The sequence below is a fragment of the Mesoplodon densirostris genome, chromosome 5 (genome assembly GCF_025265405.1).
Source record: "Mesoplodon densirostris isolate mMesDen1 chromosome 5, mMesDen1 primary haplotype, whole genome shotgun sequence".
Taxonomy (NCBI): domain Eukaryota; kingdom Metazoa; phylum Chordata; class Mammalia; order Artiodactyla; family Ziphiidae; genus Mesoplodon; species Mesoplodon densirostris.
In genome coordinates this window covers 138635298-138649332 of record NC_082665.1, presented here as the reverse complement: position 1 = coordinate 138649332, position 14035 = coordinate 138635298, and the positions used below count along the sequence as shown (strand labels likewise).

Below are 14035 nucleotides of genomic sequence, written 5' to 3'. Positions count from 1 at the left end.
GGATGTCCCCTCTCATCACTCCTTTTAAATATCATACTGGAAGTTTTAGCTAGTGCAATATGACAAGAAAAGGAAATAAAACGTATACAGATTGGGAAGAAAGAAAGTAACTGTCTTTGTTCACAGATCACATGATCATCTATGCAGAAAATCCAAAAGGACTGACAAGGTAATTCCTGTAACTAATAAGCAATTATAGCAAGGTTACAGGATGCAAGGTTAATATACAAAAGTCAATCAATCTCATATATACTAGCAATGAAAAGTGGAATTTGAAATTAAAAGCAATACCATTTACATTAGCATCCTCCTAATGAAATACTTAGTTATAAATCTAAAAGAATGTGTACAAGATCTTATATGAGGAAAACTAAAAACTCTGATGAATGAAATTAAAGAAATAAATAAATGTTCATGGATAGGAAGACTCAATACTGCCAAGTTTCAGTTCTTCCTAACCTGATTTATAGATTCAATGCAGTCTGAATCAAAATCCCAGCAAATTATTTGTGGATGTCTACAAACTGATTCTAAAGTTTACCTGGAGAGGCAAAAGCCCCAAAACAGCCAACACAATATTGAAGAAAAATGAAGTTGGAGAACTGACACTCCCCAACTTCAAACCTTACTATAACACTCCAGTAATCAAGACAGTGTGGTATTGGTGAAAGAATAGATCAATAGATCAATAGAAAGAATAGAGAGCTAAGAAACAGCCACATAAATTTAGTCAACTGATCTCTGACAAAGGAGCTAAGAGAGTCTTTTCAATAAATGGTGCTATAACAGATGGATATCCACATGCAAAAAAATGAATCTAGACATAGACCTTACACTCTTCACAAAAATTAACTCAAAACAGCTCATAGACCTAAATGTAAAGTGCAAAACTGTAAAACTCCTAGAAGATAACATAGGAGAAAGTCTAGATGACTTTGGATATGGCAATAGCTTTTTAGACACAACACCAAGGGCACAATCTATGAAAGAAAGAATTGATAAACTGGATTTTATTAAAATTAAATTTTATGCTCTGAAGAAAATATTGTCAATAAAATGAGAAGACAAGCCACAGCCTGGGAGAAAAATATTCACAAAGGATACACCTGATAAAAGACTGTTTATCAAAACATAAAAAGAACCCTTAAAACTCAACATTAAGAAAACAACCCAATTAACAAATGGACGAAAGACCTTAACAGACAAATGTACAGATGGCAAACAAGCATTTGAAAAGGTGCTCTATGTCACATGTCATTAAAATACCAATGAGATACCACTACACACTTATTAGAATGGCCAAAATCTGGAACATGACAACACCAAATTCTGGCAAGAATGTGGAGCAATGGGAACTCTAATATTCATTTCTGGTGGGAATGCAAAATGGTACAGCCACTTTGGAAGAGAGTTTGGCAGGTTTTTTGGTTTTTTTTAAACTAAACATACTCTTACCATATAATCCAGCAATTGGGTTCCTTGGTATTTCCCCAAAGGAAACGAAAACTTATGTCTACACAAAAACCTTCATATGGATGTTTATTCATAAAGCAGCTTTATTCATAATTGCCAGACAATAGAATATTATTAATCGTTAAAAAGAAATAAGCTACTGAGCCATGAAAAGACTTGGAGGAAACATAAATGCATATTAAGTGAAAGAAGCCAATCTGAAAAGGCTATACATTGTATGATTCCAACTATATGACAATCTGGAAAAGGCAAAACTCTGGAGAGAGTGAAAAGACCGGGTTTGCTAGGAGTTGGGGGTTGGAAGGATGGAATGGATGGAGCACAGAGGACTTTTAGGGCAGTGAAAATACTCTGTATGATACTGTAATGATGGATACATGGATCTACTCTGTTGAGGATGTTGATATTGGGGGAGGGCGTGTGTGGGGGAATAAGAGGTATACTGGAAATCTCTGAACTTTACCCTCAATTTTGCTGTAAACATTAAAGTGCTCTAAAAAATAAAGTTAATAAAAATAATAGTGAAAAATAAATAAAAGAATAAAGTTTTAAAAAGTTATCTATAGTGAGGGGATAGGTGACAGGGAAGAAAGGATAGACGCTAGATTTCTTTGAATCTGCTTCTTTTTGTAGATACAATGTTGGAGTCAGGCAAATGTTTTATGTAATTATAAAATAATGTTACAGTTTAAAAAGCAATCCCTAAAAAATAAATACATTAAAATAAATAAATAAATAAACCTGTGTATCCAGTGGGTGGCAAAACTCCACAGGGAGGAACTATTCCAAGTGACTTTAAATCTGTAATTTGACTGAACATCCTTAGTGGGATCCACTCTAAAGACAAAAAGGGCTGCAAAACTGTTTTCAATAATTATATTGTTGGCTGTAGTGTTGTAACTGTAATCCTGAGACTGTTGTGTCTATATCGTGGGATGAAATGAGTGCATATTTATGCTGGTATTATTGAGAACTCAGCTTTTTCAGTGCAGTTGAAGGGAGATACAGATATAAGATCAATGAGGTTAAGTAAACAAACAAACAAAATCCATAGACCTGAATTTGAATAGTAAGTATCAGTATGAACCCATGATGAATTTTATTAAAAAAACATTTTTTTCAATTCTGCTCACTGAAAAGGCTTAGGAACAATGATTAATACAATAGCACTGAGCACCCCTAATGCCCTGACTGTAGTTTTAAAAATAATTTCTTACTGAAAAGAACCAGGACTTTTTGGGAGAAATGACTGATTTCAGGTCTGGCTCAGAAAATGTACAATATGAACCTGAAATAGCTTTTTATACTAGAAGTCAAAGAAGCTTCAAAGACTACTAAGGTCATGTAAAAATGAAGTCAACCTGAGCAAGTCTCCCAGTGGCAAAAAATAGGACATTTTGAGCATCAGTAAGTATAATAGTAATGAATTGAAGCATACTAAATATGCTTAAATCCATGAGTTTACAATAGTACTTAAAAATAAACTATTAAAAACCTTTGAAGTATGTTAGGAGAGAACTAGTAATTCTAAAACTTGTAAATAAAGGGAAAGAATCAAGCATTTGTCATTCCTTTCTTGTATAACACGTACCTCAGGGCAACCAAATAGTCCATTAAGAGAGGTTTCTGTTTATACAAGTATAGTAGCTAATAAACACAGAAGGGATGATGGAATCAAAATATTACTATTGTTCAACACCTGATTCATTTATGAATCTAGGAAATGTTTATCAGTAGCTGACAACATCCCCAACTGAGAGACAAGTATACATTATATACTCCTTGATCGAGGTACCCAGTACCACACATGAAGTAGTATTGCAAAAAATAAAAAAATCTAACCTGAATCTGATCAGGCTTGTAGATCTAGCCACTGATTTATAGGAAATAGAGTAAAAGAGAAAGAAACATGTTAAATGACACCACAGGAATGCAATCAGTAAAATCTAGACATGAGAACTTCTACAGGATAAAAGACTTTTGCAACAGAAAAATGCAAGGAAATATCTTGAGAAACATATCAACTGATTGTAATGTGTGTAATTATTTGAGTGCCTATCCACACAACAAACTTGAAACAATTAAAGGACAAATGTTCAATTAAAATGTGAACATTGATTGGAAATTTGATGATATTAAGGAATTATGATGATGCTTTAAGATGTGATAACTGTATTGAATGCATTTTTAAAAGAATCTTCTCTTTTAAAGATTTATATTAAAATATTTATTTTAGAGCTAAAAACAATTGTGGGATGAGGGATTTCTATTTCTAGATCAAAGGGTCATTTTCCCATTTCATTTTTTTTTACTTTATTTTATATTGGAGTATAGCCAATTAACAATGTTGTGATAGTTTCAGGTGCACAGCAAAGGAACTCAGCCATACATATGCATGTATCCATTCTCCCCTGAACTCCCCTCCCATCCAGGCTGCCACATAAAAAATATTTTAAGCAATATTTCCTTAGTGAATGCTGAGTGACTTATTATCATTAATAGGTGATTTTTTGAAATGTGTGTGTTGAAGTCTAATGGTATCATAATAGACTTTGGATTCCAAGGAAAATCTTGTTTCCAACTCATCCTGGAACAATCACGTTAGCCAGAGAATCTCTGCACAATATAGATATAAGCCTAAGAAAAAATTATAATAAACATTAGGCGTGGAACCCTCACTGCCTCAAACCCCAGGATTTTCCTTATAATAATGATAATTCAAAGGGACTGGAAAATCATTTTCATTTTCCCTCATTGGACTTACCAGTCTCCCATTTGCAAGTAAACTTCCTTTCCTGCATATTTTCATTGGCCCGATAAGCCCAGTAAATATATCTTTGGTGGGATCCACAGCAGAATAATACATCTTAGCTAGACAGATAGGATCTTTGTAAGTGGGTCCTACTTCTTTGGGAACAGTCCATTCATAGGTGAATGTTCCTTTGGGTACCACATGGGAGGCTGAAGGAGGAGTCGCATCTGTAAGAAAGGTCACACTGGAGAGGTTAAGTATGCTTTCTAATGTCATCATTTGAGCCATGGAGTAGACTGCATTTAGTCTAGGATAACCCACTTCTGTGCTCCTTTTATGAATTAGAGTGGAATCCTAACAGTGTCAGGTCACAAATGGGAATAATTTTCTCCAGGAAGTCTCCTCTAAACCTCTGTCTGAGATTGGTGCCTGCTATAGTCTGAATGTTTATGTTTCCCCAAAATTCACATATTGGAATCCTAATGTGCAATATGATGGTGTTCGAAGTGGTGTTTAGGAGGTAATCTGGTCATGAGAGTGGAGCCCTTCTGAGTGGGATTAGTGCCCAGACAAAAGAGATCCCACAGAGTTCCCTAGCCCCTTCCTCCACGTGAGGATACAAGAAGTCTGAGACCCAGAATAGGGTCTTCATTTGTCAGCCTTGACATACAAAAATACCTAAATACTTTCATGTAATGGAATATTTTGTATCACTGAAATTATATTTATAAAATGTTTATAGTGCTAAGAAAGCAAACTCTGGGTATAAAATTATAGTGATAAGTATATTTATATTCTATGATCTCAAACACATGTAATTATTATTTACACAGATCAAAGAATGGAGGACATACAAAAATATAATAGTGGTTGTCTATAGAACTATGGATAATATTTTTGGCTACACCTTTTTATATTTTTTAAATATTCTAAAATGTACATCTAATCTTATAATTGCAAGAATATTTTTCAAATTTAACAATCACCCAAATAGAACTCTGGAAATGTATAATTGATGCAATCCAAATAAGTTACTAGCAGCATTGTCAATAATCATCCAATTAAGGTAGGACAAAATTCCACAAACATATTGGAAATGGTAGGAAGAGATTTACTTGCTTCCTGGCATGATTCTGAGAACGGTATATGAGAAGTTTCCTCAGAAGTTCCAGCCTTTGGGTTTTGCAGGACAATTTTCCCGGGGGTGACCAGCACAGTAGGTTATTAAACATTATTGTTTGGTTACAGAGTGTTGTACTCACTTCTGCTTGGGCTGTAGTACGTGCCCTCATTGCTTTTATCGACGCTCACCCCAATCGGTTCAATACTGAGGGGATATGTTCCTTTGTTATGGAAGGTGACTCTGATGGTGTCTCCCACCTCTGCCGAAATGACAGGACCTAGGGACAAAGAGAGAATTATTATCCTCTCTGATATATAGCACACAGAATGCATAAGACAGTTGTTTTCTTTGCCTTGTCCTCTGGCAAGAACCACTGGAAGCAACATGCTTATTGTTGCAAATGGAAACCTTGGTTTTTAAAAAGTCCATTATCTATTTGACATGAGGAGGCCAGAAAAAGATGAGAGGGGCTTTCTTAGTTAACTTCAGGTAATGAAATTTGTTACCATTTTTATCCAAGTTAGTTCACAAGCTTCATACTCTATAAAATACTATTCAGAGTATCTACACTCTCCTCACCCTATTTTTCTGTGGACCAGATGTGTGTTATTTGTCTAAAGAGTCAGGAGAATGCCATAAACCTTGACCACCCAAAGGGGGTAAGTTAAATTGTCTTGGCTGTGAAACGTAACACCACTGTTGTGGATTTCCCATCACGAAAATCAATATTATTACTAAATATAGAACAAAAACACAGAAATATAGTACAAAAATATTTTATGTAATATATAAAATGATACTTATTGAAAGCTTCTTATGTGCTCTTCTGAATGTTTACGTGAATTAACTCATTTAATCCTTACAACAGCTTTATGAAGTAGGGACTATTGTTATTATTGTTCCCATTTTACAGAAAGGAAACAGGCACAGAAAGCTGAGTACTTTCAAAGGTAACACAGCTAATAGGTGAAGAGTGAGGACAGTCTGAAGCCACTCACTTGCTATTCTGCCCAAGTGCCTGAGCAAGAACAGGTCTCTGGGCTCTGCCTGGGGGCAGCCTGCAGGAGGCTCTAAAACAATCCCAACCTGTCTCATTAGTAGCTGAATTTTATTTCTAAGGGAATGTACATTTGGCTAAAAGCGGAAACTAATAGCTTTACCATCTATTTAAACAAAGTCACACAAACCCCTTACCTCTTTGAAGAAAGAAAAAAATTAATCATTTGAAGTCGGCCTGGCTTTTAATGATGAAGATTTACTATGGGTAATTTACATTTGGAAAAGTAATTCGCTGCTACATTTTATTGATGATTCCTCTTCCACGTCCATAGTTTATACGTAGAAATCATGCCACAGGTTCTGTAGCTTCTGTTCTTTCTGAGGTTGATGGTAGCTCAGGGGAAGAGTACATTAGTCATATGTATTCTGCACAGACTCACCCAGGATGCCAAGATGTTCCTCTTCAGGGCCTCTCTCCTTTCGATTTGTAAAGGAGGCATCTGTGTACTCACGATAAACCAGCTTTTTATATGAGCCTCCAATTCTTGTAGAACCATGTTCAAAAAATACCTCTGAATCACTGCCAAAAGAAAAAAGGTTTAATTCTGGAGTTGAAAGCAGAACAGAGCCAGGTTGTCACATAGGATACTAACTGAAGAGAAAAATTCTGACCTGTGCTTAGAAATTACCCATTATTTACCAAATACTCCTCAGAGGAGCATACAGTACTAGGCACCTTATAGAAGGATGTTAAGGGGTGGAGACTCACGGCATAGAGATTTTATTTTTTCAAGCGAAGTGAAAAAAATTTCAGGAGGGTCCATGTCAACCCCTGACAGTTAATAAATTGTCCTGCAATAGAATCTTTTTTTTTTTTTTTTTTTTTTTGCGGTACGCGGGCCTCTCACTGTTGTGGCCTCTCTCTCCCGTTGCGGAGCACAGGCTCCGGGTGCGCAGGCTCAGCGGCCATGGCTCACGGGCCCAGCCGCTCCGCGGCATGTGGGATCCTCCCGGACCAGGGCTCGAACCCGTGTCGCCGGCATCGGCAGGCGGACTCTCAACCACTGCGCCACCAGGGAAGCCCCTCATTACCTCCTTGTTGAACTCGGTGTCTATAAGACTGAAGGGGTCTGTTTCATTGTTCCCTTCAGGGGAATTCTCTCGGTCTTTTAACTGGGAGTGGTTCCTCTGCTTCTTCGTTTGCTTATATTTCTCTTACTCTGAGTTTAGGAGAAACGGTTATCTACCGTAGTCTTGGAAGGTTATTTATATGCGGGAGCATCCCTGCGTAGCTTGTGCGGTTTTACTGTTTTCTGGCGTGAGGGCCACTTTCAGTTGGGATGCTTCTACCTCTTTCCTCAGCACGTGCTGGCCCTTCTCCCCTGCATAGAGGGCGTGCACATGTGGTGACCGGCGCGCCCTCCCGGGCCCTGGGATGGCGGAGGCAGCGATTGGCTCCCGGTTCTCTCAGCGGTGGAGGCCCAGCCCGCCCCGACCCCTGGAGCTCGTGTAGGCAGCGTCCTGTTGCCTGAGAGCGCATGCGCGGGGAAAAGCCGCTCCTTGGCAGTCCTGCCCCTCCCCTCGCGCAGCCCCCAACAATGGCACCCTGCATTCAGGCTGTCTTCATGCAGCCAACCCCAGTCCTCTCCCCAGGTCTAACCTCCAAAGCCTGAACTTCAGCCGCCAGTCCCCGCCCACACGGGTGGACGAGTGTCTCAGGCTGGGGAGCTCAGGGTGGAGGTACTATCCATCCCTGCAGGTTTCTCTCCATTTTACCTTCCGCAAACTGGTTGCTGCGCTCTCCTCCGAGGCTCCGAAGCTCCCCCTCTGTCCTGGCTGATCTCCCCGCCAGTCAGGGGACTTGCCAGGTTGTAGGAACCTTTCTTCTTCCACCGCTCCCTCCCAGGGGCACAGGTCCTGTCCCAAGTCCTTTCTCTCTCTCTCTTTTTTTTCTTTTTTCTTTTGTCCTACCCAGGTACGAGGAGATTTTCTTGCCCTTTCAGAAGTCTGAGGTCTTCTGCCAGCGTTCAGTAGATGTTCTATGAGAATCGTTCCACATGTAGATGTATTTTTGGTGTATTTCTGGGAGGAGGTGAGCTCCACGTCCTACTCCTCTGCCATCGGCTCCCCATTCTCCCCATTTTATAAATGAAAAAATGAAATCTCAGAAAGGCATTTGACTTGCCAAAGCCACCCCATTCATCTCTTCTCCCATTTGACAAATGTATGGAACATCTGCTCTTTACCAGGAACCCTGTTATATGCTGATGACATACCCATAAGCAAGCTGGACCCATCCCTGTCCACATGGACTTTACATCTGTCCCAGAAGACAGACTACAAACCCATCAATATAATAACATGTAATAAGCACAGAGTGTTATGAAACATTTCTCCTGGGGTTGGGGAAAGTGATGGGGAGAGGCCCCAAAGGCTTTCCAGAGGACGGGTTTCTTTAAAATGATCTAGAGGAGAAGTGGAGTTAAAATAATGGAATATGTATGCGGAGAGAAGGGGGCGGGTATTTGCAAGGAGGAAACAGCCTGTGGGAAGGCTCAGAGAAGACAACAAGCATGGCATCTCTTATAAACTAGGGCAGGAGCATAGCAGGCAGGGTAGGGAGACGGGTCAGCAGCCTGCTTTTAAAGTCTCAATGAGAGGTAGTGATGACTTCAGAGGTGTTAGCAAAGAGGTTGGAGAGAAGCAAACAACTTTACGAGATATTTAGGATATAATGAGGCAGCATTTGATGAGAAGAGAAGGAGGGATTAGTGAAGGAGGGAGGGAGTCAAGTGTGGTGCTCAGGCTCTGGGCTTGAGCGATGGATGGATGGCAATACCATTCATGCAGAGAGGGAAACTCAGATTTGTGGGGAAGACAATGGATTCAGACTTGGACATACTGATTTGGAGGGGCTTCATCCAAGTGGAGTGTCCTCTAAGCAGTTCAAAATGCAAATCTGCAATTTATAAGAGCCTTCCAGGCTGGAGATACAGCTTTGGGAGTCATTGCAACTGAATGTCAGTGTGGCGGGGACTTAAATCTCTGCTTCAGTAGTCACAGGCTTGGGTAGAGTCAGGCCCAGCTATTGACCTGTTGTTTGCTGTTGAGTGAATCACTTAACCTTTCCAAGTAGATGCATGGCAAACAAAGGTTCTCTAAAGAGGTGATGTTTGGGCAGAGACTTGGAGCAGGGCTGTGGCATAATCTCACTGACATTTTTGAAAGATTGCTTTGGCTGTTTTATGAGGAATGTACAGTAGGAAAGGAAGACTGAGGCAGGAAGAACAGCTGGGGGGCCGTGGAAGTCATCAGACATGTACCAAAGGTAGCTTGTATGCATCAAAGGACACTATCAAGAGAATGAAAAGAAAACCTACAGAATAAGGGGAAATACTTGTAAAGCAGATATATCTGATAAGGGATTAATATCCAGAATATAAAAAGAACTCTTATAACTTAACAACAAAAACCCCCAAATAACCCAATTAAGAAATGGGCAAAGGACTTGAACAGACATTTCTCCAAATTGCTAATGAGAACATGAAAAGATTCTCAGAATCACTAAGCATCAGGGAAATGCAAATCAGAACCACAATTAGATACCTCTTTGCACCTGTTAAGATGGCTATTTTTTTTAAAAATGGAAAATAAATGTTGGCAATTAGAAGAGAAATTAGAACCCTTGTACATTGCTGGTGGGAATGTAAAATGGTGAAGCTGCTGTGGAAAACCATATGGTGGTTCCTCAAAAAATTAAAAATAGAATCATCATATGATCAAGCAATTCTACTCCTAGATGTATACCCAAAAGAACTGAAAGCAGAGACCTAAACATATACTTGTACTCCAGTGTTCATAATGGCATTATCCACAACAGCTGAAAGGTAGAAGCAACCCAGATGTCCATCAACAGATAGATGGATAAATAAAACATGGTATGTGAATACAGTGGAATATTATTCAGCCTTAAAGAGGAACGAAATTCTGATACCTGCTACAACATGGATGAACCTTGAAAACATTATACTAAATAAAATAAGCCAAACAAAAAAGGACAAATATTACATGATTCTACTTGCATAAGGTGCCTAGAATAGGCAAATTCATAGAGACAGAAAGTAGAATAGAGGTTATCAGGGGATGGGGAGTTTTTGTTTAGTGGACACAGCATTTCTGCTTGGAATGATGAAAAATTTCTGGGAATGGACAGTGCTGATGATTATACAACCTTGTGAATGTACTTAATGCTGCTGGATTTTACAATGCTATGTTTTCAGAAATGAAAAGCAAATGAACTGATCTAATTGTATTCAATGTTTTCTGAGAGTTTTGTTGAGCATTTGAAAACTTTTAAATCTATTCTTTTTCATGCACTCAAAAGTCCTATTTCTCAAACTTGGACTCACTACCAAACCCTAATAAATATTTAGCAGTCTAGTTACTCAATTTCAGGTACCAATTAAAATTTTAATCACTGAATCAGCCTTTTATGATTTTTTCGGGGGGGAGGCATATTTTGAAATAATATCTTTTTTTCTGAATTACCTTCCAGGTGCTGTTAAGTTTTCTTTGGTGAAGGTGTCTATGCCGGAGGGTGCATAGTTCCAGATGATTTCCTCAGCAGCAATGTAGTAGTGTCTAACATGTTTGCCACGGATATCGTTCTCAGATGAAGGCTTCTTACAGTCTTGTACCCAGAAAAAGGCCTGCAAACCAGCTGAAAACCACACAGGAGGAGACACTGGTTAATGAAGCCAATGTTTGTCTCTCCTATTGCCTTGTAAATGCTGCTGGTGAAATGACAGATGGAAACTGAAGAAATAGATAGCTAGGAACAATACTATAAACTAGAGTAACCAGTTGTATATAAATCACTCATGGAAAATTCAAGCAGTGAAAAAAAATTCTCTATATGGCACAGAGAAGTGATACTACTAGTGTTTTCAAAAATATAGAACCAGTTTCTACGGGGTTTTGCTTGGGAAGGCTTTTGATGAGAAAGAAAAAAAAAGGACACAATAATAGATAAGTGATGTGGGGAGAAATGAACTTTCACAATTTTATTACACTTTTTTGAGGGGACCACGCCACGTGGCTTGTAGAATCTTAGTTCCTGGACCAGGAATTGAATCTGCGCCCTTGGCAATGAAAATGCAGAGTCCTAACCACCAGACCGCCAGGGAATTCCCTCGCTGTTTTATTTTATCAGTGAGTCAGCATTGAAATAAATAATGCTTTAATGAGAAAAAATAGATAAGTGATGAAGAGATGCTCTGCCATATTTTAGGGGATATGGTGGGGTGGAGGGGGAGGAATAGAATGAGCATGTATTATTATTGTTCTTTTAGATAAAATGGTTATGCACCTGCTGTGCTGTGCCTTCTGCTGCCATGATCACATTTGATGAATAAGATCATGTTTGAAAGTCAAAGTAACATACTCAAAGACCCAGATTAAACCTAATTTTTTCAGAAGACCAATATTGCAAACTAATATTTTTCAAGAACTGGGGATATTTTATTACCTTATATTAAAGAGATGGAGGAGATATTTAGCATGTTAAACTAAGGAATAGCTGGACTCAAAGGACAAAGTTGGTTATATTTAATAGAACAAGTCAAAAAAAAAGCAACAAGCTACTTTTCAGCACAATATACAAATCTTCTGGTGTTTAAAATATTGTGTATTTTACAAACCTGGGAAGCTGTATGCAGTATTATACTTTTAGGGTAGGACTATATATCAGGGCCAATTTTTTCTTTTCCAAAAATTAACATATTTTCAATTTTTAATTACTTTATAAATGCTCCAGTCTTTCAGTCTTTTTTAAAAATTACATTATGATACATACTGTCAGAGGAATAAAATTAAGTTATCAGTTCAAAGCTCAGATCATTCCAAAGTTATTTAGCTTTTAGATTCTGATTTCCAATAATCAGCCCATTAATAGTGTAACTGAGACATGACTCTTTTCTCAACTGACAGCTAATTTCAGGTAAAGATGCCTTACCTTTCAGATGGTTTAGATTCTGACAGCTAAGCATCCATTCTCCAGGGTTCTGGGCCACCATAAAAGCATCAAAGAGGGTAGCAGGAAAGAGATTGATTGTATCAACACGGTAGTTCTTATTAGTCAATGCTTGCCCGTGGAAGAAAGCTGCATGCACATCAACTTCATTACCCATACCAAAGAGATACCATTTTACTCTGTCCTCAGCACACATGGAGAGTCCTGGGAGACTTCCAAAAGCATATCCATTCACAGCTGTAAGTCAAGAGCAGATTGTGACTAACAGACATTGGTGACTGGGATATTGATGGTTACCTCTAAATAAAATCAGTTTGGGATTGAAAATATCTGGCACACATGCTGCTATTCTTCCCTCCTGTACCCATGTCAGACATTGTTAATCAATCACAGTACTCTTTCATTTTGGACCTGAATTCAGCCTCAAGATTTTTGTCAACACAATATTGGCACATGAACACAACACTGAAGATGAAATCTATTTGCTCTCTTTGTTATAAACTCTACACCTTGGTATGTTCATGTGTATATTTTTAAATACAAATGTGTACATATATAATACATATATATATAAATGTGCACACATATAGTAAATAGAAAAAACACTGAAGTTTATTTAGGAATCAATCATGTATCATGTTGTTGGTGGTGGTATGGATGATGTCAGTGTTTTTTGTTAGTGTTTATCAGAACTTTTCCAATTTTCTACAGTGAATGTGAATTGCTTTTGTAATAAGAGCACAAGGGAAGCCTTTTTTTTTTAAAAGAATGAAAGACAAAATTGGAAGAAATGTGAAGGAGGAAAGAAGAAGTGCAGGGAAAGGACAGTAGGAACAAGTGACCAGAGCCACAAAGACCTAAGAGGTCAAAAGCAGGATAGCCTGATTCTTCAAAGAAACTAAGGGCCACTGCTCAAACTGAGAGGTCCTAGAGTTAAGGTAGAAATCAGTTTTGGGAAGTATTGCGAGGTAACCAGATGCAACAGGGATACCACACTAGACTTAGCCAGACCAGAAGTTTGAGTCTCTAACACCTATTTTGGTTAGCACATAACAGAGGCTGGATTAAAATATGGAAAGAGGATCTTTCAGCCAGAAATAAGCAAAAGTTGGAAATAAAAATCCGTACTTTGTTAATTAGTTAATTTTTCTTCTTTGATAGTACAGTTATTTTTGTGTCCTCAGTTTCTGAGTAAGGGTTATTTTTAAGAAGCTAAACACAAACTAACAAAAATCTATACTTATTGGTTTAGTTCATATTAAGGGATTTGATTTTTTATGCAAATTCTGAGTGATGGGCTATCTTACTAACCCCATTATTTTGTGTCTGAGAATCAAGGAGAAGCCCAGGCAGTAAAGAAAACATTTTTAGAAGACATAAAGTGAACTAAAATATAAGAAAAAATGATGCAAGGTTGGGGTGGGTGGGTAGTGAAGAACAATATGTATGTAAAAGAAATACCTTTCAGAACTAGTGGTTTGAACTATTTTCTTAATTATAGTGCAATACTTTACAATATAATTTAACAATTTTAGGCTGCCTCAAATAATTTTTAAAATGAGTTGGGAGAATAAAAAATATACAAATATAACATGCATATACATTTAACCATAATTGATAATGGTTTGGAAACGATTTGATGTATCCAGCTTTACCT

At 38.0% G+C, this 14035-nt stretch overlaps 1 protein-coding gene across 1 annotated transcript in view; it reads right to left on the bottom strand.

Annotated features, from left to right (window-relative positions):
• LOC132490843 (ceruloplasmin) overlaps window positions 1-14035 on the bottom strand; it is a 67651-nt gene that overhangs the window by 41793 nt on the left and 11823 nt on the right. The window contains exons 5-9 of the mRNA XM_060099551.1: window positions 12361-12615; window positions 10896-11067; window positions 6788-6927; window positions 5488-5625; window positions 4238-4452 (exon numbers count right to left, since the gene is read on the bottom strand). Coding sequence (XP_059955534.1) covers window positions 4238-4452; window positions 5488-5625; window positions 6788-6927; window positions 10896-11067; window positions 12361-12615 — 920 coding nt within the window. The remainder of the gene's footprint in view (window positions 1-4237; window positions 4453-5487; window positions 5626-6787; window positions 6928-10895; window positions 11068-12360; window positions 12616-14035) is intronic.